General features: G+C 40.6%; 1 protein-coding gene across 1 annotated transcript in view; it reads left to right on the forward strand.

Moving 5' to 3' along the window:
• Positions 1-78: 78 nt before the first annotated feature.
• Positions 79-25,879, forward strand: part of NOMO2 (NODAL modulator 2) — a 28,668-nt gene continuing 2,867 nt past the window's right edge. Inside the window, exons 1-29 of the mRNA XM_040592098.1 lie at positions 79-241; positions 492-581; positions 1,809-1,854; positions 2,292-2,392; positions 2,514-2,620; positions 2,812-2,884; positions 3,416-3,568; positions 4,585-4,722; positions 5,483-5,572; positions 6,142-6,247; positions 6,644-6,794; positions 7,939-8,116; positions 8,877-9,018; positions 9,958-10,089; positions 10,853-10,989; positions 11,262-11,349; positions 12,225-12,288; positions 13,377-13,472; positions 15,881-16,090; positions 16,379-16,461; positions 17,464-17,623; positions 17,745-17,871; positions 18,483-18,596; positions 19,273-19,400; positions 20,002-20,143; positions 21,020-21,103; positions 22,577-22,687; positions 24,550-24,651; positions 24,872-24,991. Of these exons, the coding sequence (XP_040448032.1) occupies positions 113-241; positions 492-581; positions 1,809-1,854; positions 2,292-2,392; positions 2,514-2,620; positions 2,812-2,884; positions 3,416-3,568; positions 4,585-4,722; positions 5,483-5,572; positions 6,142-6,247; positions 6,644-6,794; positions 7,939-8,116; positions 8,877-9,018; positions 9,958-10,089; positions 10,853-10,989; positions 11,262-11,349; positions 12,225-12,288; positions 13,377-13,472; positions 15,881-16,090; positions 16,379-16,461; positions 17,464-17,623; positions 17,745-17,871; positions 18,483-18,596; positions 19,273-19,400; positions 20,002-20,143; positions 21,020-21,103; positions 22,577-22,687; positions 24,550-24,651; positions 24,872-24,991 (3,402 nt within the window). The 5' untranslated portion in view covers positions 79-112. The remainder of the gene's footprint in view (positions 242-491; positions 582-1,808; positions 1,855-2,291; positions 2,393-2,513; positions 2,621-2,811; positions 2,885-3,415; positions 3,569-4,584; positions 4,723-5,482; positions 5,573-6,141; positions 6,248-6,643; positions 6,795-7,938; positions 8,117-8,876; positions 9,019-9,957; positions 10,090-10,852; positions 10,990-11,261; positions 11,350-12,224; positions 12,289-13,376; positions 13,473-15,880; positions 16,091-16,378; positions 16,462-17,463; positions 17,624-17,744; positions 17,872-18,482; positions 18,597-19,272; positions 19,401-20,001; positions 20,144-21,019; positions 21,104-22,576; positions 22,688-24,549; positions 24,652-24,871; positions 24,992-25,879) is intronic.

Below are 25,879 nucleotides of genomic sequence, written 5' to 3' on the forward strand. Positions count from 1 at the left end.
CGCGGCGGGGACGGGACAGCCCGCCGGGCCGGCAGGGGGCAGCACCGCGGGACCGGCCGGCCCGGCCCTTCCGGCGGCGCGGCGGGCGGCGCTGAGTCAGAGAGGCGGCGGGATGCGGGCGGCGGCGGCGGCGCTGGTGGCCGCGCTGTGCTGCGCCCTGGCGCGGGGCTCCGAGGACATCGTCGTGGGCTGCGGCGGCTTCGTCAAGTCTGACGTGGAGATCAACTACTCCCTGATCGAGGTGGGCGCCGGCCCCCGGCCCTGTCCGCAGCGCGCCGCGGCCGGGGGAGGGCGGCGGGCGGCCCGCGCTGCCCGTGCGGTGCCGGTTGCGGGGCTCGGCCCGGGCGCCGGGCGGGCTGCGGGTTTCTCGCTATTCCCTGGGGACGTGCGGGTGCTGCAGTGTAAAAGCTCTTGGCTAGAGAATGCCAGGTTCCAGCTTCGCTGGCGGCTTTTAACGTAGCTTGTTTGTCTTTCCTGCGTGTTTCCTTCAGGTGAAGTTGTACACCAAGCATGGCACCCTGAAGTACCAGACGGACTGTGCCCCCAACAACGGGTACTTCATGATTCCCCTCTACGACAAGGTGAGGGACCGAGCAGGAGCTGCCCCTGTGCCCCGGCAGCCTCAGGACACCACCCACCCGTGAAACCTTGGTGCTGGGACGTGATTTGTTTTGGTTTAGACCAAACTTTCATCTGTGTCTTTTCGTACTGTGATGCTTATGTCTCGGTGCCAAGTGTTATCATAAGAAAAAGCCGAGTAACTTTAGCTGTGGTGTTGCACTGGTGCTATTGGTCTGAAGTTGCCCGAGTTGCTGCCAGCAAACCCTGTGCTAGCAGCTGTGCGAACTGCCCAGAAAGTATGGGCTCCTACAGAGTACACATAAAGCTTTCAGTTATCTACTATAGAAATCAAAATAAATCGGCATGGGAATGTGTTTTGATATGGCTGAATCAATAATGAATGACTTAATTGCAGAGAATAAAGATATCTTAAGAAAATAACAGTGCAGGAAGCTCAGAATGTGTCAGAAGTTTACATTCAAATTAAATACAAGCTGCCTTCAGATGGTGTAAGTCTTTTGCTCTTTTGAAGGGCTAGTTAACTTAGGGATCAGAAACAGAATCATAGAATGGTTTGGGTTGGAAGGAGGTTTTAAAGATCATCCGGTCCAGCTACCAAATAAACCCTTCCCTTCCCAACCTGAGAACATAAGATACTTTCTGATCTCAATGATTTCGTTCTTAGACCTTTGAGCCTTTCCGTGGATGAACTGTAGAACCTATGTGGCAGAACATGTGTGGTGCCCGCAGATTTAAAGAGGATCTCTGTGTAGATTAATACTCTTCTGGTGCAGAGTTTTTAATAGGGTTGAAATTTTGCTATCCTGTTTGGGCAGAATGGTTGAGTGGGACGTCCTAGTGGAAATACTAATGGCTAATTTAGAGCACATCTGTTGGGGCAGGTAGAGATAGATCTGAACAGTTTCTAACACTGAGCTGCCTGAACATGAGCCAGGTTTGGTCTGGAAGCAGTATAAATATGATGATACATAATTTTTGCTCTTAGCTGGCTGCACGTGAGCCCAGCATCCCAGCCTGTCTGGGCAGATATTGTTGCTTCTTTGAACAAAGCATCATAGGTAGGAGGAAAGGAGAATGGGATACTTGAATCTTGTGTTACTCTCTGCGGCATGATGCTTGTGTTCTGACTTTTTTTTTTCCTTTCATTTCTCATCCTTTCAAGACATTTCAAACATTCCATCAAGACATTTCATCATTTAAGACAGTTATTGCTTTTTTATTTTTAGGGGGATTTCATTCTTAAAATTGAACCTCCCCTAGGGTGGAGTTTTGGTAAGTGCTTGTACATGTCTTCTTACATATCTTACGTATCTGCAGTGTGGGACTTAACTACCTCTAATTTGCAGTTGGCAGGGAAAATCAAGCACTTTTCAAGAGAGATAAGCCCTACTGTATGGTTTTAATAACTAAAATGTGCTTACTGTACAAAAAGAAAATAAAGCTTTAAGGTAGACACTGACAAAGTAACCCATGAACTGATTTGAAGGAATGTGGGGTTTTGATGGAAGTCGCTACAATAGGAGGGGGAAAAAGGGTTTTCAACATCAGGATTTGCAGGCGCTTTGACTTTGTTGAGGCAAGACTTGCAGAGCAAAACTTGTGGCTTTGAGTTACTGTATGTCTGTAGAAAGTTTTGTAAAGCTAAAGTAGGATTGCTTTGTGACTGCTGTCAGTAACTACCATGATGTTTCGTTGTTCTTCCCTTCCAGAACCAACCAGTGTAGACATCCATGTGGATGGCATTAATGACATTTGCACAAAGGGAGGTGATATTAACTTTGTGTTCACAGGGTTTTCTGTGAATGGAAAGGTTAGAGTCTTTTAACTTTATTTATTCCATCTTACGCTGATTCTACCCGAATAAAAAGCATTCTACTTCCATTCTGCAAGTCATTTTAATCAATTTACACTCTGGTTTTTAATTTTGACAGGTTCTCAGCAAAGGTCAGACATTAGGTCCTGCTGGAGTCCAGGTTGTACTGAGAAATGCTGGCAGTGAAGTAAACTTACAAGCAACTGTTACACAACCTGGAGGAAAGTGAGTAGGGTGGTGCATACTTAATTCATCTGTTCATTTACACGAGGTTCTTCAGTTCTGCCATATTGGCTGGGATTATAGTAGTTCTGAAATACTTTTTTTCTAACATGTACGTAGAACCTGAATTGTTTTTCTGTAAACAAAGTTTGTGACTGTTTCTGGAGAGCTGTAACCCCTTTCTTGCCTTACAGGTTTGCTTTCTTTAAAGTGCTTCCTGGTGAATATGAAATCTTTGCATCTCATCCTACCTGGATGTTGAAAGAGGTTAGAGCCTACAAAAGTTCTGGTTTACCTGTTTAGTGAGGGTGGACCTGCTAGTCTTGATCAACTGGTGTGAGGAAGGGGTTTTGTGACTGGACAAGGTTAATGGAGTTTTCATAAATTTAATTTAGGTAGTCAAGAAACTGCCTCGTGCAGGCCCAGTTTGGAGATAGTGGGCCAGCCAGGGAAGGACTGGCAAATGGGCTCTTGCTTTCTGTCTTCTAATCCTATACATTTTGCAGGAGCTTGAATATTGTAGCAGATACTCTGATCCTTCCCTTTCAGGTTGCTTGCTTTTTGAGGAGCTCTGGGATCCTGAGCAATTCTAAATAAGTAAAATAAGAAAAACACTCTTGTGAAGTATCTTTGCTTTAGCATCTTTGTATTTTGAATAGCCTGTAGACCCTTTTTGAGTACTGCTGCTCTTGTCTCTGTTTCTCGTGTGGAATATACAGCTTCTGATTGTTACTTCAGTGCTCTAAATGAGGTCTAATGCCTACTCTTGATGGAAATGTATGTGTTTCTGTATTTCAGTCAAACACAGTGGTACGGGTGACAAGTTCTAATGCTTACGCTGCTAGCCCTCTGATTGTTGCAGGCTACAATGTTTCTGGGTCAGTGAGGAGTGATGGAGAACCAATGAAAGGGGTCATGTTTCTCCTTTTCTCTTCTTCGGTCACTAAAGAGGTAATGGCATATCAGTACCTTTTCAATATGAGTATGGACGTAAATAAGAAGCAGCTAAATAGCTCCTAGATACATGTTGCCCTTATACTTATCTCTGTTCTTCATTGAGCTTGGCTTAGAGAAAACATAAACTGTACAACCCCTCAGGCTGTATTTTTTTTTTTTAAGTTCCCCCCCCTGCCCCCAACAAGGCAAATACAACATTTGCATGCATGCTGAATTTTCACGACTTCCGTGGAATTACTCAGATCAACAACAGCCATCTGTTTAAATGTTGGCAAACTTGAGGCTTAAGGTCTATGTGGTTTTTGGACACAAGAACATAGAAAATTCTTTTTATTTCAACTCTTTTGAACTCCTCATTATTCTTTTCAAACAACAGGGTTCCTCAACAATCAGGCTGTTCAGGGGCATAGAAAACTTAATACCTCAACTGAAGCAGGCAACAAGTGCAAAATACAATACGGTTCACAGCATGTTACTGATCTGTATCTTCCATGTGGGTCAGGTTGAGGGCTACGGTTGGAAGACAATATTTTTTCAGTTACACCTTTTTGCATGTTAAATGTTGGTTAGTAATATGTTCCCTGGTGAGGATGACACTTCTCCATGGCAAAAGACCAGTTTCTGGAACAAGACACAAGATGTTGCCAGACAAATCTTGAAATTTACTGTACAGTAGCTGTTATGTGTCTTCAGCATGACTTCTTGATTGCTCTTTGCCTTCTTGATGTGAAGACAATGTTCAACAGCTGGTATTGCCACCTTGCAAGTGTGTTATGAAATGAGTGTGAAACATCTGGTCACGTACTGTGATTTGTTTTGTAGAGTAGAGCTCTGTTCTATAATGTTAAGCTTGTCCACAGAACTGAAGTCAGTTAATGTTAAGACATGCAGTGCAGTTCTGGGATTATATAGAATATTATATATTTTGAACTGTCCTACATCCTCCCCCACCCCCAAATTTTCTCTGTTCTCGCATGAGAAAAAAAGTTGTATTACATTTATTGCCACAGGATGTTGTGGGCTGCAATATTTCTCCTGTGGATGGATTCCAGTCAAGAGATGAGTCTCTCTCCTATTTGTGCAATGTTGTATCAAAAGAAGATGGATCTTTCAGCTTTCTTTCTCTGCCAAGTGGGATATACACTGTGGTAAGTAGCTACAAAGTTCATTGCTTGTCTATCCATTGGGTTGTTACCTTTCATTTTCTACACTAGATCATGCATAACTTTGTAGCTGCTAAAACAGAAAGAGTTGAAATATTTCTAAGTGGATGGAACCTTCAACCTAAAGTATATGACAGTGGAGTAAGTTGCTGTGGTAGGGCTCTGAGGTAGGACTTAGTTGCAAATCAGGCTCTGAATTACCTGAATACATTGGCCAGTCACAGAACAACACCTAGAGGCTGCTGGGACACTGCAAGTTTCACTTGGCTACAGCCACTTCATGTCCTTTAAGCTCTCTGTTTTCTTTTTTGCCCATTCTCTTTATTATGTCCAGGCAGTGTGGGAGCATGGCTGTCTGCACGCTGCCTAGACTGATGGTCCTGCATTCTAAATCTGCACACTCTAGAAGTGGGATTCAATGCGTTCTTTCATTCCTTTAATCCTTGTAGTGATCATGTAGTCTCCTATCTGCAAGCTTTTGCACATCACAGTACCTTTGCTGTATTCTGAGTAGAGCGTTACATTTCCGTCTCTTCAGATAATCTCATATGGTTTCCATCAGTTGATCTTGAAATACCACCTTTATTCTTGTCTCCACCCCTCTCAGTTATTTTTTCCAGAAAGTTTGCAGCCCATTGGCTTTTCATAGAGGTGTGTGATGATAATAAAACCATGGAAAATGGTAAAGGAAAACAGTTTTGTTGTCATAGCTTCTTAGGAGTCAAAGCTATGTGTCGTCTTTCAGATACCATTCTACAGGGGAGAGAGAATTACCTTTGATGTTGCACCATCTAGACTGGACTTCCTTGTAGAGCATGACAGTTTACAGATTGAGGTAAGGCATTCAGAGGAAATAATATTTTTGTGCTATTCATTCCCGTCAAAGTATAACTGATTTTAGCAGTAAGTAGGTGTGTTTATAGAAAAACTTCTTTGTAAGAAGTTTGAAGACGTCTGTTACACATACCTTCTTGCACAGCATATAAAGACAGTCTCCAGCATCGTGCTGTATTTCTACACTTCAGTCCCTTTTACTAGGAAGAAAAAAACCAGGGAAAAGCTGTGTGCTATGCTCACTTTCATGTCCATGATGTGGACAGGCAGTGATCTTTCAGGTTGTTTGAGTTTCCTCATTCAGCGTGCCAAAGCTCTGGAGAAGGGCCTGTAGGTTGTTATGGTTTGCGGAGTGCCTGGTGTGATGGCATTATGATCTGTCATTTGGGCCTTCTGAACTGTAGTGATGCAGATAAACTGAGAATCTCTTCCTGTACATTTTTTTTCCTAAAGCTGGAAATAAATTCCCTTTATATGTATGTGTGTGTGAAAATGGTCACTGTTGATTGCTGTAGGTGTGTGTTTGCTTTTACTGAGTGAAGATTAATGTTAGCTTTTTTCCCATTTCAGCCTGTTTTCCATGTGATGGGTTTCTCTGTCACAGGCAGGGTGTTGAACGGTCCTGAAGGAGAAGGAGTTGCTGATGCCACTGTGACGCTGAACAATCAGATTAAAGGTGTGCACTGGTCTTGGTCTTTGTTGCTACAGGGAAGCCTTTATTAAGCTCAAGTACAGGACATAATACGCTACTTTTGTTGCAATTTATTTGAAATATTAAAGTGGTTTTCATGCAGTTGATTAATTTTACATTTTCTGGCTTAGAGGAGAGTATTAGGTGTTCATTTGTTTTGCTGTTGAAGACCTTATTTTCTTTCAACCATATGCCATATTGTGCTTTGAAATATGGAAGTGAAGACTGGTCTGGTAAAAAAGGCATAGTACTGTCTCTTTGTTGTGCAATGTAAATTAAAAATAGCCTACAGCAGTGCATGCCCTCTGGCTCTTTCGACCCATCAGGATAGACAGTCAACACATGCTCTGTTTTTTTAACTCTTCTTGTTATTTATTACAGTAAAAACAAAAGCTGATGGCTCTTTCCGCCTTGAGAACATAACAACAGGTACATACACAATTCATGCCAGGAAAGAGCATCTGTTCTTTGATACTATTACCGTGAAGATTGCACCAAATACACCTCAGCTAGCAAACATCATTGCAACAGGGTAGGTACTGGTGTCATGATTAAAATGTAATCTGATATGTAGACAAGGTCTTGAAAATGGGTGGTCCTTTCCCATATCATGCCCAGACTTGCATACTGTTGTCAGAAGCTAAGTGTTGCTTGAGAAATTCAAGTTAATAGCACAGCATGAGTGCAGGTTAATGTTTTGTCCAGAGTATTTTGCTCAATACTAGTTAAGGTTTAGAGCACCCTTTTAATAACCTCTCCTGTGCAGGTGAAGATGCTAAGACATGGGTATATTGAACAATTTTAGAATGGTATGTGAACCAAGAAAGGAAAAGGGATCATGGTTGTCTGATATGAATTGTCTTTTTCTTGTTTGTCATTCTTTGACTGCTGGGCATAAGCCTGTGTAATGGTGATGGGATGATTTTGGGGGTGTAAGGCTGCGCAGTGGTGGGAGATAGAGTGCAAGCTGAGGAAGACAAAAGGGGCATGGTTCTGTGTCCAGGAGCTTCTCCTAAGGAAGAAATAGTGGCACCCTTTCTGAGAAGTGAAGACTAGGAATTTACTGAGGCAAATGGCAACTAGTTCATACAGACTTAGCTAGCTAATCAGAAAAAATCCCCACGTGCTGTTGAATGATCAGTTACAGGTTTTTGCCGTCACTAAATATGTTGTGCTGTTGAAGGTGAAAAGCAAAGTTTAACAGCTTCTAATTAATTTGTCATATTGTCTTCTGTATTCACAAATGTAGGTGTAGTAGGGTTGTGTTCCAGTGAATTGCCTATCATATTTGAGGTCTTTGACACAAAACATTTGAAACTATTTAAAAACAGAGAGATGGCAAGCCTAAGTCAATTGCCTGCCTGGCCAAAAAATAAAAAAAGTAAAGGCTTGAAGTGATTGAGTTGATGTTAGAGAAGTGTGAAGCAAGTTGCTTGCAAATAAAACCATAACATCATGGTGACTTTGTTGTAAAAGAAAAGATCCCATTAATACATTTTGGACTTGTATCTAGTATCTCTTTGATATGAACGCTCTTTCAGAAATCCATTCCAATTCATGTGTTAGTACCTCAACATAGCGAGGTTTACTTTTTAAGGAAATTTTAAAACAAGTATTTTTTTATGAGCTTTGTCAAATCAAGATATTTATTCTGACGGCTGGCTTGTATTTAACAGGTTCAGTGTGTGCGGCCAGATCTCAGTAACTCGTTTCCCTGACACAGTCAAACAGATTAGTAAATACAAGGTAACCATGATGCCTCAGGACAAGGACAAAGCCTCACTGGTTACAACAGAAACTGACCCTCATGGAGCATTTTGTTTTAAGGCAAAATCGGGTACATACAATGTTCAGGTAAGAATAAGCTTCCATCTCTTCATTGTAGGACTATTGTGAGGTTTTAGAAGACTTTAAACATTTAATTTCTAAAACTTGAGAAGCTGAATTTAGATTTTCCTCTTTTTTTTTCCTGTTTGCACTATTTAAACAATGACAGTTATTTCTTTTTTTTTTTACCTTAATAATCTGAGATTCGCATGCTTCTTGTCCATTATGCCTGTTAAAAGGAGATCAGGAGATCAGGCCATTGGGGTTGGAAGTTCTTATTTCTCTCCTCTTAGTTGTGATGCCTCTTAGACCACTCCTTATCGTAATGTATTATCTTGTGAGTGAGACATGTAATGTGTGCTTTACTCAGATGCCTAAATGATTCCTGAGATTATAGATCACAGCAGAACCATCACAAATTTGCATCGTGGGAGGTAGTACAGACTGGAAGATGAGGAAGTGCATGGTTATAAGGCCTCTAACTGTCCTCATAGATAATGAAATGGCCTAATGTAAACGCAGGTATATGTGTCGGAAATGAAATTCACTTAGACTTTTGAAACTGACCTGTTTGGAGGATTTTGAGCTCAGTTTTATTGTAGTTCTTTGGAGGATTTTTAATACAGAATACTGAAAAGCATATTTGGGAGGCTGGTTTGCTTTGCCTGGGCTTTACAATAAATTTCTATTTTTTTTTATTGCTGAAAAGTGGATTGAACTCAGCAGAAGGGTGTATTTGGTCTGGTATCTAAAAGCTGCTGATGTTTTCATGTCATGTACTCTACAGGTAATTATTCCAGAGGCTGAGACCAGAGCAGGATTGGCTTTGAAACCCAAAATGTTCCCTGTTACTGTTACAGACAGACCAGTAATGGATGTGACCTTCTCTCAGTTTTTGGCATCTGTCTCGGGGAAGATCTCTTGTTTAGGTAAGCCAGTTTTGAAAGTGAAGTGGAAATGCGAACAGAGCGGTTCAGCACTGCACATGTGAATGAGTACTGTTTAGATCAAGACACTTGCTGTGGTTAGCCCCATCAGTAGATAAGTAAAGTTAACTTCCAGCACATAGATAAAGCAGCTCTTTCTTTTGGGAGACGTTACAGCCTGGTAAGTTACCTTAATAAACTGTGGAGTAGAGTTGTCCACCTATTTTTAATACTTGCTAGGAATAAGCAAGCATTCCTTCCTCAGGGAGGAATTCTGACCTGTTTGCCTTCCTCAGAAGATGGGTAAGTACTGGAAGGAAATGCTCCTGGCGGACACTAGGGATACTGTATATCAATCAGAGAAGTACTGGAGGTACAAAAGACATTTTTAGGGAAAAAAAACCCCCAAGGTAGTGCATGTAAAAACTTGTAGGATAGAGGCTCAAGCTGTTGACAGAAGCTTGCAATCTCTGTTCTCTTTCATAAGCTTTTTGTCTTTATTTTAGTCTGAGGTTCCTCTCTTCTATTTTCCTTGGATTACCTATTGATTTCAGCGGGTGATGACTGGAGCTTGACTTTTGTGACTTTCTAGCCCTTCCTTTTTCCTCTCTGAATCCTCTCTGCACTTTGTGTTCTGTCTCTCAAGCGTTTAGTGGGCCCTGTAGTCTCTGCCAAGCAAGGTGAACTCTGGGATTTAATGGTGGCCTCTGGTTGTTACTTGCTGTTAGATAATAGGATTAACAGTCGCAAACTTCCTGGAGATTGCAAAAAAGAACTGGTAAACGTGCTTAAGAAATAAGAGTTTTAATTGGAATGATCTCTACTGGAAGAGTGTCATCATTTTAATGTTAGCACACAAGAAGCTTGCTTGGAGTGGAGGTTTGGGAGGCAAAGCTGGCAAGCTGGAATGCAGTCTCATTTTCTGCTGTCTTTTCTGCACAGATGTTTGTGGTGATCTGGTGGTGACGTTACAGTCTGTGAGCCGCCAGGGTGAAAAACGCAACCTGCAGCTTTCTGGAAGCATGGACTCAGTGGCCTTCACGTTTGAAAATGTGCTACCTGGCAAATACAAAGGTAGGGTTATGGAGAACAACTTGAAGTGTTACCTTAGTAGCTAAATTTGTGACTTAATCTGTATAGTTCTGTTATTATCGATACCGTATGTCCAACATGGAACTAGTTCTGAAACTTGAGAGAATCTGCAAAAATACTATACAACACTGGATCAGGTTTTCTTAATCTTGTATGTCTAACCCTTTTGTTAGGTAACTGCTCCCCTGTTTTAGGGTCTTCATGGCTGGTGTGAGGGGAAGGGCTTTATCATGAACTGACTTGTCGCATGCCTAATGACGGGGGCACACCCTAGCTGTTCTGCTTCCAGAGTACCTCTCCTAAGAGCAATGTGTCTTTTGGCCAGCCTGCCTTGGCCTACTATGAAAATAAATTGTTTCCCAAGGAAAGGTGGAGGGAAGAGTATGTACAGATTGCTCTTCTTATACATGAGCCAGAACATCCTTTCGCCAGGTGAAACTGGAGTTAGGTTCTGATTCCCTCTAGGCTTCTTTGACTATCACAGTGGTAGTGCACACTGCAGAACTTTCAGGGTGACCAGACTTCATAATATTTTTTATAATAGCTTTTCTGTTCTGAGCTGTGCTGGATTTCTGGTGATGCCGCAGTGCTGAGAGCCAGGTCTGTTACTGTAGTCATTGTTGTATATCTGGCTTTGAAGATTGTTGTCAGGGAACTTAGAGTGATGCAAGCTTTTTATACCACAGAACCTGTCCTTATTCACAGTTTTACGTTACTGAAATGCTTTGTGCGGTGTGTGTTCTAGTAAGCATCGTACATGAAGACTGGTGCTGGAAGAATAAGTCTTTGGAGTTGGAAGTCATGGAAGAAGATGTTTCGGGAGTAGAATTCAGGCAGACTGGATATATGCTGCGCTGTTCTCTTTCTCATGCAATTACACTGGTATGTAGGTAACAAACGTCATTTTTTTAATGAACTTGTGTAGATAGGTTGCATTATACTTGGAATCAAGGCTTTCTCATGTCTCTAGGGAGTCATATAGCACAGCAACACTGATGGTTAGAGTGCTTTGAGATTTGTCTCTTAGTTCTAGTAAAATGGTGTTGTGTTGTTACCTGCTATAAAAGAGAAGCATTAATGTATCTTTAGACAAATACCGTTTTCATTTTGTTGTTTGGTAGTTACTAATAGTGAATTGTGTTGTGGCTTCACAGGAATTTTATCAGGATGGAAATGGACCGGAGAATGTTGGTGTTTATAACCTGTCCAAAGGAGTTAATAGATTCTGTCTTTCAAAGCCAGGTAACAGCTCTAAAATGTTAGTTTTAAAAATGAAAAATAACCAGTCCACTAATACTACTGGGAATTAAAAAAATAAAAATTTGTTGTTTCTGAGGGGCATTGTTTTATTTACAGCTGTATATAAATAAATGTCCCATTCTAAGTTTTTAGAATTCTGCTACTATATAGTCCTTCACCTAAATACAGATTACAGAAGGAAAATAATTTTTTTTTTTTACTTGGTGAAGGGCTTTGATCTCTTATGAATGAATAGCATGTTAAAATAATCTTGTTCATATGGTTTCTATTTGTCAGTCACGTTAGAATGTTTCATTTAAATACAGGGTTCTTGAGGGATAATCGTTGAAAGTATTGCAGGCTTATCTGTAATAGGAAAAAAGAATGTTTTAAGATTAGATATTTTTTTTTCTCCTTTCAGTGTCTTAGAGCTAATACTCTGTGTGGCCCCTTTGCTAAACAGTTAACAAATCTATTTGGTTTTGATTCAGTTTTCAGCTTTGTACATTTCATCCTTAGAACCAGTGGTCTCATTCACAATACAGTAATACAGTGGTTCTGTAATCAGTCAAAAGGTATCAGTGGTGGGACGTTAATAGGTTACTTCTGAGCTTGTTTGGTTTGTTATGTTTGTAATTATGTAATGATACTTAATTGTGTTTTGTATTGATGTACATTAGAAACTCTGTGCAGCTTCCGTAGTGATCTGTGGCTACACAGAGGTGAATTAATTTACAAGTGTCTATGTGAAAGGCAGTAGACACATAGTCAAATTCTGTAATTTTTCTATATCTCAGGTCACATGTGATCTGAGAATTCAGCCAACACAGTAAGCTTGACTTTTTTCAGTGGACCATTCTCTGACTTAACGTTTACAGGTGTATATGAAGTGACCCCACGTTCTTGCCACCAGTTTGAACATGAGTATTACACTTATGACACGTAAGAGCAACATCTGATTTTGATCTTAAAACTGTCAGTGTGCTTTCATAAAGCTTCCTCCTGCTGCAGCTGCTTGCTTTCAGCAATTCAGGATGTGTTGCTAGGACTGTCTCTAACCGATAGAGGGAAGCTTTAGCAAAGTGTATCAGATGTGTTCTCTTGGTGTTTCTAGTCTTAAAAAAAAAAAAAGAAGTCAACTAATGGTAGGCATTAAAGATGCTTCTGCAACTTCAAATGCATAGTTTTGTCAGCCTTCTCTCCGTTGAATGTTGGTTTAGCTTTGTAACGAAGGAGAGAGATTTCAGTGGAAACACTTGATCACTTGTAAGAGCTGAAATGCAAAAGGTGGGATAGTAAGTTTACCAAGAAGCATATGCTACCGTTGTACGTCCCTAGTGCCATGACTCTGGCTTGATTCTGCTCACCTCAGTTTTTGCACCGGTAAGCAGTGCTGATCTTCCTGTCAGGCGTGTTTTATTAGTTAGTTAGAGGTTATGGTCTGTCAATGTGCTTAATGGCTCCTTGCTTCCAAAAAAGAGGTTTTCTGCTCCCAGACTACATCTAATTCATGAAAATGGCAGAAAACACATTCTGCATTAAAATCTGATTCTTTTCTGCTGTGTTATTGAATTCAAAGTACTTCAAAGAGAGATGTATGTTGAAGATGAGAGCCAGCAGTGGGTGAATGGATAGAAGCAGAAACCCTCTTTTGGCAGCAAAGCAACATTAGACTTGGGGCACCTTGGTGAACTATGTCAAATATGACGAAGTTTTGAGTGTCCTTCTGCTGGGTGTAAAGGTATTGTGCATATGAAATCAATCAAATCAGCTTTAGCTTGAGACGAGGCACAGAGGAAGGAACTGATTTGGCCAATGTTGTGCAGTGCTTTGGGATTCAGAGCTGGAAAATGCTCCCTTTCTGACATGCTATCATCTCAGCGCTACAGCTTTGCTGTGTCATTTGTATATCATCTATTAGAAAGTGCTTTAAATTTAGGGATGGGAGCACAAAATCTGCTAAATAAGATTTGGTTATTTTCTTTAAGAGGGGGATCTTGAATTCATCTCTTTGTTGCTTTGATTTACAGGTCCTCCCCTAGTATACTGACGCTCACCGCAGTTCGACACCATGTCCTTGGCACGATTATAACAGATAAACTGATGGATGTGACTATTACCATTAAGTAAGAACAAAGAAATCTTTGGGCTATAAAAAGTGGAAGAAAAAAACATCTCTCATAAAGTTTTACTCTGGTTTTAATACTTCTGTGGCTGCTTTTGAAGGGGATGGCATCCAACTAGACTTCGAGGTTTTTGTGCTAAGCTGTGCTTTGAGTTCTTTATAGGTAGATAAATAATTCACAGCCCTCATTTTGCACATTGTCACTTCATTTCAGTGTAGCCCCTTTCCACTTGTGTGTCATGGTAAAAAGGTACGATTTTCTGAGGTTTCAATACAGAATTCAGAGGATATTGTTTTAGCTTAGGTCAGAGCTCTTTAGCACAGGCATCTATTTTTTTCCTTTTTGTTTCCTCAGAATGAGAATCCACTCCTTTAGAGCATTGTTACTGGTGTGAAGAGGGTTATAAAAGGAAAACCATGCAGAGTGATTACATACTAATGTGCCAATTTATGTTTAGCTGAACAGACAGCTCACTAGGGAGCACTGATTTGTGAACAGCTTTAATTGTATGAGGTGCCAGATCTGCCTGGAAGTGTCTGATAATGATGAGTGCTTTATTAATGCTCTGCTGATGTCTACTTGGTCTAGACTATGGGTTCTCAAACTTATATGAGTGTAGAACACATCTTTTCAGAGAATAAATTATCTGCAGAGCACTGCCTTGAGTTCCCTGAGTTTAATGAACCTATAACTGCAGCTACTGGGCAACTGCAGCAGCTGGAAAAGAAACATTGAGACAGCAGAGAGCTATTAGGATTTTAAAAACAACTTAGTGAGTAGGGGAATATTATACTGACCTAGGTGGTTGGCAAGACTATTGGCAAGTACTTTTAAGGCAGCTCAGCTGCTGCAGGTTGTCTCTGTTCAAGCCTGCCTGAAGCTTTTCAGCCAAAGTCCAATTTGTGAACTGTCGTCAACATAAAAGGAACAGATCTGGATTTAAAAGCAAGCCAGTTTTTTTACAAGTCTGTGTTTGTATACCAGATCCATGGCACTGACCTGTTAACTTTCAGTTAACCAAAAAAACCCCCAAACAACCCCAACCAAAAATGAAGCTGATATTTCACAATTTTTGATGATGGCTTGTTATGTTTGAAAAATGAGACAGTAATAATTTATTATGACTATCATGAGACTGGGTGTGTCTGTACAGGTTTTTAATAGGTTTTAAGACAATATATTTTTTAAATATGTTTCTGTGTTGCCTCTGGACTGCAGAGAATGAGTTTAAAGCCTTGATGAAACTTAGTGTTAGAGCAACAATATCTGTTTCTCTTAAAAAAACCCAGAATATAGGTGAAGACTGAAGCAGGAGACAGAACTATCCTGCCTGTCCTGATCGTCTAAAGTGTTTGCCGGAAAAGTAATAATGATCATTTCAGTTCACTTCTCATAGAGAATTTTGCAATGTTCTGTGACAGTTTTTCAGACTGTTGTAGAAGAGGCAGAAGATAAGATAGAAAGGATGGTTGGAAACTAGAAGGAATTGGTAGAAAAAAAAGAGGGTGTAAGATCAGGGAAAATGAAATGAGATGCATTGTTCTGAGCTGATTTAAAGAATTTGATTAAACTTAATCTAGCAATCTGTTCGCTGGAGAGTAACAAGATAGCTGGATAGTTCAAGTGTATCGGGTAGATACGTTAGAGCTTTTCCTGGGAATTGCAAGCAATTGGTAGTACTTAGTTGTGATAGGAGTTACTTTCTCCTGGTATACTCCTGAGAGGTAGTTCTGAGGGGAAGTTCCTAGTACTGAAAAAAACACCAGTCTTTTTGTTGGTTTTGTATAACTCATCCTTTCTGTATTAAGCATGTTCGCCGGTTTGGAATTCCAGGCTTTTTCTTTTGTTTGAGGGCTCTTGTAAAGGTACTGGTCCTTTGACTTAAAAATCTACCACTGCTGCTGGCTTGCCTGTGGGAGGTTATTGCCCCCGCAGTAGAGCTGGTGCCTGGTAACTGGTACAAAATCAAGACTCAACCTAACCAAAACCTAAGCTAAGCTGAGATGTGCTGGACACTGCGAACTGGTTGATGTGTAGGCATGTGACTCTGGTTCTGCAGTGGGATGCTGAGGCATGGCAGAGGGGGAAAGGAAGCAAGGGGGCTGCAAATTTCTTGAAATGGTTTATAGTGTCATAGGGCAGGATTTATGAGAGTTGCAAGTAGGTCCTTTCCTGCTAGGCCGGATAGGTTACCTGTAGTCCCTGTGAATGAGCCTTTCTACTGGTAACTGGTTGGTATGGAGGCTAGAAGTTTTAGTTCTGCTTGGAATAAATAACAAAATTAAAAAGTAATGGATTTAAAAAAATATTCCTGGGACTTGCCTGCTGTGGTAGTAATTAACAGGTATTACAAACTCTTACCCCTCCATGTGAAAGGAGGTGATTTTGTTTTCTTCTCCATGTTTCAGGTCATCCATTGACAGTGAACCTGCCTTAGTTTTAGGGCCCCTGAAATCGGTACAGGAGTTACGCAGGGAGCAGCAGCTGGCAGAAATTGAGACCCGCCGACAGGAGAGAGAAAAGAAGGGTCAGGAGGAAGAAGGAACAAAGCCTCCAGTGCAAGAAATGGTGGAGGAACTCCAAGGACCGTTCCTATATGAATTTTCATACTGGGCAAGGTAATACCAAGCTCCGATGGACAAGGTGTATTCTTCGTACTATTGTCTGGTGTTTCCACCAGACAGAATAGTGACATGTTCCATATAGGAAAGAGCTGCTGTATGGGTACCTGTGCCTGTGTTGACTGTGAGCTGAATGGAAACTAGCACTACATTAATATGAATTTTGCTTAGGTTATTGTTGATGCTTTTTGCTTGGGTATTTAGATGGATTCTTGGGTCAATATACAGTACTGTGTTCTACATGAGAGCTACTAATTCCATTTTTTCCCAATTTGTGTTTTACAGATCTGGAGAGAAAATTACTGTGACACCATCATCAAAAGAGCTGCTTTTCTACCCGCCTTATGTGGAAACAGTTGTTAGTGGAGGTAAATATAAATAAAATCTAGTTTGAAAGGAGTAGATTTTTAAGGCAGAAATGTGTCCTTATAGCTGAACGTATGAATAGCTCTTCAAAGGTAACGTTAGGAAAGTTCCAGTTGCAACTGTTTCTTTCGGCTGATTTCACTTCGGAATTTGGAAGCATGGGTATCTGGTAGCGGGTGCAGGTACAGTTTTTATCAGCAGAATATGCTTCCAAGTGCTGAAAGACCACCTGACAGAAGAGGAGGAGCTAGATTTCTGGATATTATACCACATTTTCAGAATTGCTCATATTAGTCTTGTCTAGAAAAATAGTTGTGCAAAGCAGTGCTTGTATTTTGGGTTTGTTACTAAATTCCAGGTTCTGTTAAGTTTTCTTCATAGTAAGTTACAATAATAAAAGTATTCACAAAAAAATTAAAATTCAAAATTGTTGGGGTTATCGTGAGTCAGTTGATGCTACATGTTAAGTCAGTGTCCATCTTGCCCTCGGGTTTACCTCTTTTAAAATCACAAGAAAATGTTAGGTACCCCTAAGAGATGTGCCTCTTTGTTGTGCACATTCTAAATACACTGGGGGGGGGTGGGGGGGTGGGAAATAAAAAAATGTACTTATGTTATTAAACATGGCATATGCTGACCTGAAATTGATCTCCAAAAATTTTGTCCAAGTTCAGTCTAGTATAAGTTAGAAGGGAGTATTTTGGAATCTTCTCCATGTGGCTGCAGTATATTTAACTTAATGAATCCTCAAAGTACTTAGCAAATCCATAATGTTTGTTTTGGAGATGTCCTTATAGTTTTGGATAGTTATTGATTTTTGGGAATGTTCAAATGTTTTAAGATGTGTTGAGAGACCATACAATCATGTGGGTTGATCTCTTGTTCTAAAGTAAAAGAACATCAGCTGAGCACTTTGGAAGTAGTTAAACTCTTGCTGTAAGACAGAACAGTGAGTGTATTTTCGACTTACTTGTTTGTCTTAAATCCTCTTTGCAACGACCAAGAGAGTTGTCCTGGAAAGCTGATAGAGATTCATGGAAAAGCAGGCTTGTTTCTGGAAGGGCGAATTCATCCTGAATTGGAAGGTGTTGAGATTGTCATTGGTGAAAAGGGAGCAACTTCCCCGCTCATCACAGTTTTCACTGATGACAAAGGGGCTTACAGGTAATTAATGGATTTATTTTGATCTGGATTCTGTAGTTAAAGTGCAATGGTGACTTGACAAGGTGTATGTGATATCAAAGTGCTTTTTTAAAAAAAACTTATTCTTTCCTTTTATTTGAAGTGTTGGGCCACTCCACAGTGACTTGGAATACACAGTTACTGCTCAGAAAGAAGGATTTGTTTTGACTGCAGTGGAAGGAACAATTGGGGACTTCAAAGCTTTTGCTCTTGCTGGGGTGACGTTTGAGGTAATGTTCTAAACACTTTGGGTTCTGAATGAATAGTGTTTGCAGTTATAGCTAGACAGGCAAAAATCATAACCCACGTCTTCCAGTCAAACACAAGTAGGTGTGGGATTTGGGGATAATATTGTCCTGGGGAAACATCTCAGTGGATGAGCCTGATTGTAGACCATGACTTGCCGTGCAGAAGATATTTTGGAAGATTGGAAAGTTAGAGCCTGCAGTCCAAAAGACAGGTTTTATTTGCTTTTGTAGGGTTGGACCACCTTATCTTAGTGAGTTTTATCCATCCAGGTGATTTTCATGTACAGTCTGGTCCAACTAGTGCCTGGTTCTAGTCTTTGGTATACTTAAGATGTGCAGGGGGCTACAACAATGAAATGATAGAGGATGACTGTTCTGGTGACACATGCTATGTGTGGTTGTGACTGCCTAGGTGTTGAGAGCGTGAGCTTCTGTAGCCCTGTAGTCTTGCAGAAGAGGTTACATTGCAGATGTGGCTGGTTTTTTCTGCTTACAGCTGAGTGCTCAGAGCCAGAGCAAGGGGCTTCTGGATTGAACCCTTCTTTGTAAAGCAACCCTCACTTCCATTTAAAACTACTGCTTTTTCAAAACAGATCAAATCAGAGGATGACCAGGCTCTTGCTGGAGTTCTCCTGTCTCTCAGTGGAGGGGTATTTCGGTCCAACCTCCTTACGCAGGATAATGGCATGCTGACTTTTTCCAATCTGGTAAGTTGAATTGGAATCTTCTGAATGTGGCTGCACGTGCGATGCTGTGTTACTTTTCCCTCCAAAAAAGGGATGCTGTTGGCTCTCTTCAGTGGCAGGGGGATGCATGGTCTCCCTTGAAATTGTAACCCACAATTGAGAGTTGTAGGTCCCTTGGAGTGGACAGCACTTAAAATCTTAGCAAGTGAAAGATGTGAAATCTAACCTGGCAAGAGATTTCTCCCCAGCGTAGTAGATTATGTTGATTGATCTCAGTTCCTAATTTGCACTCTGTAAACATGAAACAAGCCAATTTCTTGATGATCATTTGAGACTCTTTAGAGGAAAGAAATCTAATTAGATTATTGATCTGTATATGTGTGTAGACATGCCTAAATAGTTTCCTTGAGGACATCCTTCTCTCCTGGTCACCTTCCTGTCCTTGAGGTCTTCTGGGAAGGTTTTAGGGCCATAGTTTCCTTTCCCTCTTCAGGCTTTATCACCTGGTGGAGTTCCATTGATGTATTGTCCAATGTGCTCCCGGTTTTTCAGCTCTCACTTTTTCCGACCAGTTTAACCTACGGTTGGGACAAAGAACTTTAGCTCTTCAGGGAGCTCTTGCAGAAACATAATTGTTTGGAGTTTGTGAATTTTTGTGTCGCTGTCAGTAAACAGCTTGTTTTATGCCTGTTTGCAGAGCCCAGGGCAGTATTATTTTAAACCTATGATGAAAGAGTTTCGCTTTGAACCATCATCACAGATGATTGAAGTGCAGGAAGGACAAAATCTTAAAATTCGGATAACTGGTTACAGAACAGCTTACAGGTCAGTAAGAGCTGAAATGCCGTGCAAAATGCTGCATACTGTATCAGGATGCATTATGCAAAATATGTATTTTCTCCTGATACACCTCCATCCTGGAGGTTTGGAAGGTACTTTTGAAGGCGCAATTCAACTATTATAGTGTGTTTAAGTACTTTTTGTATCCTTTTCTCATGTCTGTGGGTGTATAGCGAAGCCCAGATAGCAGGACTGTAAGGAGAAACATTGCTATGAAAGCACTGTGTTAGTGGCACTGGAAGTTGCTTGTGCTATGTCCAGTGGGAGAGGAGAGGGCTATTCTAGGGATGGTAGAGCAATTCAGGTGTCTGATTTCAAGATCCATACTTTCCTTGCCCTCAGGGGTAAGTGCTGCTGTTCATGGAGGTCAAGGAACTTGGATTCCTGAAGTTGTGCTCTGAACTGCAGCGAATTCTAATGCTTGAATAAGTTTTACATATACATTATAAATTCCTGTTTCCTTCTCCATGCTACGATAATATATTAAGTACTTTTTCTGTCAGTTACGATAATAAAATGTCTTTTAAAATGTCCATTAAAACAGCATCTGCACATCTGTAGCAATTGGTTCTCTTTCTACCTTTAGCTGTTACGGCACAGTTTCTTCTTTAAATGGAGAGCCTGAGCAGGGAGTCTCCGTAGAAGCTGTGGGGCAGAAGGATTGTAGCATCTATGGAGAAGACACAATAACTGATGAAGAGGGCAAGTTCAGGCTACGTGGCCTTCTGGTAAGGATTAGGATGCTCTTTGTCATTTACTTTGATGTTAGTATGATAGTGGAGCAATAGAATGTGTTTTATTAATTAGCTACCGATTTCTGTTTTCCCATCACATTTGCTAGCTCGGATTCCCTTGAGTCTCTCTGTGTTAGGAAACACTATCATTTAATGAACATTCATTCTAGCAAAAGCGGGGGAAAAACTCATTAGTATAAACCCGTGGAACTTGGTGCCAGCGTACTATTATGGCCTCCCACAAACACTGAGCAGTTTGCATGACATGACATGGGCCCCCGATCGATGTACCGAATGTGTCTGACAGCTGTTCAGCAGCGCTCAGGTGTTATAGTGGGGAATTTTCTTAGGCAAAAGAATTTGGGGAAGCATTTAGTTTCTTCTGTGAAAACACTGTGACAGTGCATTTTTAGCAGGATATTGGGTGGATGTATGATGTTGATTGTACAGCATGTATGTGAAGTAAGCTGTTCTGAAGGAAATGTGGAGGCTGAATTTATGGCATCAGTATGTATGGAGTAAGCAATTTGCTGTAGCAGAAAGCAGTGTTTGATCAGGTTTTATTCTTGTTATATGCATTTTCTTTCAAGCTAAAACACTTCACAGCAGATGATTTCTTTTAATACTGTAATGTAATAAGCTGGTGAAATTTCTATGATAACCCTTTTGTAATTTCTAGCAGTAAACACCCTTAATAGTGTTAGTGAGCTGGATTTTCTATTTGGGATAAGGAAAACTTTAACTGGATAGAGTTAGATCTGTTTGGGTGCTGTATCTTAAATGGAATGTTAGAAAATTCTTTTACAGTTTTCTAAAATTCAAGTGTGTATTATTCAGTGTTGGGATTTATCATCTGACTGTTGCTTTTAGCCTGGTTGTGTGTATCATGTCCAACTTAAAGCTGAAGGCAATGATCACATTGAAAGAGCTTTACCACAGCATCGGGCAATTGAGGTAATTTTTTCTTTTTTTTGTAGTATCACTTAAATGCGAAATGCATCTGTCTAGGCATTATGTCTGTTCTATCAGCAGCAATGTAGTTGAATGCATTTTGTTCAGACAAGTGGCTCTCAGCAAGTTAGCTCCCTAAATATAGGCCCTGTATTGCATGCCAGCATCATAGTTTAAAACAGAAGTAAAATAAAGCCCAAGTAATAAACAAGTCAAAAGAATTCTTTCACAGTCACAAAAACTATACATCAGGAAACAAGAGAATAAATGTATAAATACTTTTCAGCATTTCTTTATGACGTGGAACAAAGCAGTAGTGACTTGAGGATGCCATAAATTCTCATATTGTTCTCTCTTCGTATTTATGGATTGATAGGTAGCTCTTGTTATGCTTTATTTGGTCCAAATCCCGCAGTCTTGATGTAGGTGAAATTGTCATTCAGACTAGCAAATCTTTATAGGATGTAATAACAACTCTGAATTGAAAACTAATGAAATCTTGTTAAATATTCCTCTGTCCTTACAGATTCAGATTAGCTGTCTTGCTTTTATCTCTTGACATCCAGCAAAGGTTAATTAGCCTTTGTTACCTGTCCGGAACTTTTCAGTGGGAGGTGTGGTTGTTTGAGCTCAGACACCCACCTGACCAGGGTTTCCTCATTTGAAGCAAAACAGAAGGGCAGAAATCTTTCAAGACCTTAGTGTCTTCCTGCGGCTGGTTAGGAAGGGGAAGGGAGTGGCAACCCAAATGCCAGAAAATCATATGAAGGTTATGTACTGCAAGTGACAGCTGTACACAGTAACTTGTACTACTAGGATCCTGGCTAGCCTGCCATTTTCTCAGCAGAGAGAAGTGTTTGAAAGCCACCTGCAGGAAAGATGTCCAGCCTCTGTGGTGCCAGACTGTTGATGTGGCATCTGGCCTAACCCTAACCTGTCTGTTACTACAGTTATTATTTGAGTAAATGTCTTTTCTTACTCTGATCAGAATTCAGATTGGGAAACACAAACATTTCTTATTTTAAACCATTTTGAAGAATATAAAGTTACAGATTTTTGTAGGTTGTATTATGATATGAGGATATTCCTTATTAATCAACTGTATAAACATTGTAGCATAGTAATCTGCATCTCTCAGCACTAATGCAAAATACTGAGGCCGGTGTTCAGGTATCAGTCAGTCTTGTGTATGTAACTCATCCTCTTCCAAAATAATGTATGATTTTGATACTTCTTCAATTTTTAGTTTTAACTAAATGCCATCAGGATTCTGCTGGTAATGCACAGGTCTGTAATTGTGAGCTGTGCACTCTGGAGGAAAAGTACTTGCAACTGGAAAACCTTCAAGTTTCCCTGTGGTTAGCATAGAACAAAATTCACTTTTTGTTAAAAATTATGAGCACTGTTTGTGTTGTGCTAACTGTCCTCTGTTAACTGCTCCTCTGGGTAAAAACATGGCTGTGTTTTATGTTGCAGGTTGGGAACAGTGACATTGAAGATGTTAACATTATAGCGTTCCGGCAGATTAACCAATTTGATTTAAGTGGAAATGTAATTACATCTTCTGAATATCTCTCCACATTATGTGTAAGTTCAAGTCTTTCATCTTTGTCAAGTGTATTTGCCATTGGTTTCTCAATTATTTTTTTTTTTGCAGCGTCACTGGAAGTTGTTCAGTAGCCAGAGCACACCTTTAATTCAAATACTTTAATGGAGGTGAATTTGAATTCCAGATAGAATTAAGATTCCAGTGTTCCTAACTGTTTTGCTTTAATATTTCCATTTTTCACGTGAATATGTTTAAGAAGTACTTTCTTAGGTTGGCCTGTATGTTTCTGGCTCTTCTTCCTTGATTAGGGATGCCCTGTCCGTAGGGAGAGCAAGACACCAGGGGTGAAATGAGTCCTCTCCATCAGAGATCTGCATTCCTGAAATACCTGGAATTTTTGACATGTGACTGCAACAGTACCATAAGGCACATGAATTTAAAAGTACAGTTATAAGAGAGAATATGAGGCAAACAGTAAAACTGAAACTTTCAAAATTCAGAAGACTGTGCTGTGATCTGAAAAAAACTGCTAAACATCTGTGATCCTTTTGGCTTAGGGTGCAAATGCTGGAAGTATCTGCAAGAAGTGTTAGCATGGTGGGAGTTATAGCACTATTTCTCAGGCTTAAAACCTTCTTGAAACGTTACCTGCAAATATAAATGCAATGCCTGGATTTCTTTCGGGCTCGTCTGTTATTCACTTTACCTGCCAAGATCTCATTGCTAAGCTGTTGATTCTTTTGCAAGACATCCAAAGGATCCAACCCTCAGAGCAGGTGTGAAGGGAAAATGTATCACCTTACTGAAGAGCACCTGTGAACGCTTCCCATCTTTCTGGGGAAATTTAGACCCTTGCAGTTCAGCCTGAGCAAATAGGAATTGATGTCAAAATTTGATTATGTGGAAGTTATCCAAGCCTGTACCTGTTTCGTATTAGGTTGGGTCTTGCGTTGCGTGTAATGCACATGTGCTGTTGGTGGGTGCAATCATCACCCTTGCTTTTGAGGCAGAAATTTTTGTCTTTGTATCAAATCTTAGCAGATCTTCCAGAGACAAGTGAGCAGTTTTGTAACCTCAGTCTGGGCCCTTCTGGTTGTGTAGACTCAATGAAACGACAGAGAATACTCCGGTGAGCTGTGATTTGAGCTGCAACAGTGGTAGCACTGGGCAGAATCAATGAGAATTCATTTGGGCTGTGTTTGTAAGGAGAGCTGAGCCTTGGCAAATATCTGATCCAGAGGTATAGAAACAATGGTATAGGTGCTAGAAGGCTGCTGCAGAGTGGTCCACAAAAAACATCTCTTTGCTTACCGTGTCCTCTGGAGGAGGCACAGCGGCTGATAAACGTTTGTGTGTACAGGCAGCCTCAGGTAAGGAGATGCTGCTGTCCTTACCAGCCTTATTTGACTGTGATACGACCCTCTAATAATTATGCTGGTTTCTGAGCAAACTATTCGCTGGGGACTTCAGGCCTATTCTGTAACTTGAGGATCTCTAGCTTGTTAAGTAAGTGTAGAGAAATTGAAATCAAGAAAAATGAGCCTATCTGAGAAATAGAAACAATCCCCAGCTGCAAATTCCTGTGAAACTGCTGGGATTATTTAAAGAATTACTCAGTTTTGGTTGGTGCACAGCACAGACTACTTTTAATGCACTAGATACATGAAGATGTCAGACATCAGTTGTTCCTATGTTACTTCAAGTTCTGTACAAAGACTGTTTCTGTGACTTTTCACATCCCAGGTTGGAACAATTCCAGGTGTTCTTACTTGGCAACTTTCTGTTTATAAAACACGTGATGAATTTTGAAATGCTTTTATCCCTTAAGATGTGGGATGTCTGAAATACCTGTTGTGGTACAGGGTCGAATCCCAGGTTTGTGCTTTCTTCTTTCCCTCAGGTGAAGCTCTATAAAAGTGAAAATCTTGACAACCCAATTCATACAGTCAACTTGGGCCTATCCCTGTTTTTCCATTTCCCACCACTGCTCCGAGATGGAGAGGTAAGAATATTGCTGAATAATTAGCTTAAGTCACTTTAATGTTTTTTTTCCCCTAAGGACTCAGAAGTGTTATTTGTGGTGTGCCTGCAGTATTGTATTCGTGCTGGAGTGACCAGTGTCCCAGAAGCTTTGAAACCTGTTAAACTGACTTTTGCATTTAACTCTGATTTTGTGTCGGACTGTTACTGCTGCTGTAGACTGATACAGTTTTTACCCACAGAATTACGTGGTGCTCCTGGATTCTACGTTGTCTAAATCACAGTATGACTACACTCTGCCTCAAGTTTTGTTCACTGCTATTGGATATCATAAACACATTACTCTGGTCTTCAGTCCCACTGTAAGTACAAAATAGTTACAAAATGGTGTTCAAGTGTCCACCTTGAGAGTGATGTCTGGTAGTACAGCCTGCGTGTATTTTGTCGTTTTGGCCAAACTTTTGATTAATGTAAATGTAAAGGCGTTTTATGAGAAGCTTTAAAGTGACAGTGAATTTGGATTTGGCCACATTTAAGGCATCGGGCAGAGATGTAATAACCTGGTACGTTGTGGGAGGCAGCTAAGGAGTTCAGGAAGGGGTTGTAGCTGTGACTAACTGAAAGGCTGCAGTAACTGGGGGCTGAAGGAAAAAGGTAGGATTGTTGTCAGAATTCCTTTAAAGACTTCTGCGTATATGACAGAAGTATCACCAGGCCAAAAGAGAGCTTTAGTTATTGGAGCTGAAGTAGAGGGTAAAGCAGAGGGGTTTCAAACTAGCATCAGGGGAAAACTTCTCCCTTGGGAGAGAGAAGTGTATTGTTGCACTTCCAAACGGTGCAGTCAATTTAGTGAAGTGTTTGCTCTGTAATGCTTAAATGATCTATTTCTGTTCTGCATCACTGCATGCTCAGGTGCCAGTGAAACATGAGGGAAACATGAAATGGCAGTTACAAATGAAGGAGGCAGATGTGCCTGAAAGACTTAGTGCTGGCATGGTTGCTGTAATATTATCATTGGGATCATAAAGGTTTGGGCAGCATGTGACAGGTAAACCAAAGCATGCCAGGGTGACTGTAAAGTGGAGGCTGACCATCACTGAATTAGCTTTAAAAACCAGCAAACCTCAGCAAGAAGGTAACAAGGTGAATGAATCTGATGAAGGGGACTTCTTTGAAGTTGAAGGCAAAGTTAGAGCAGCACAGGATGGGAAGAGCTGGACATGCCAAATGATCCTATTGCTGATGTTGCT

This window comes from Falco naumanni, chromosome 4, assembly GCF_017639655.2.
Source record: "Falco naumanni isolate bFalNau1 chromosome 4, bFalNau1.pat, whole genome shotgun sequence".
Lineage (NCBI taxonomy): Eukaryota > Metazoa > Chordata > Aves > Falconiformes > Falconidae > Falco > Falco naumanni.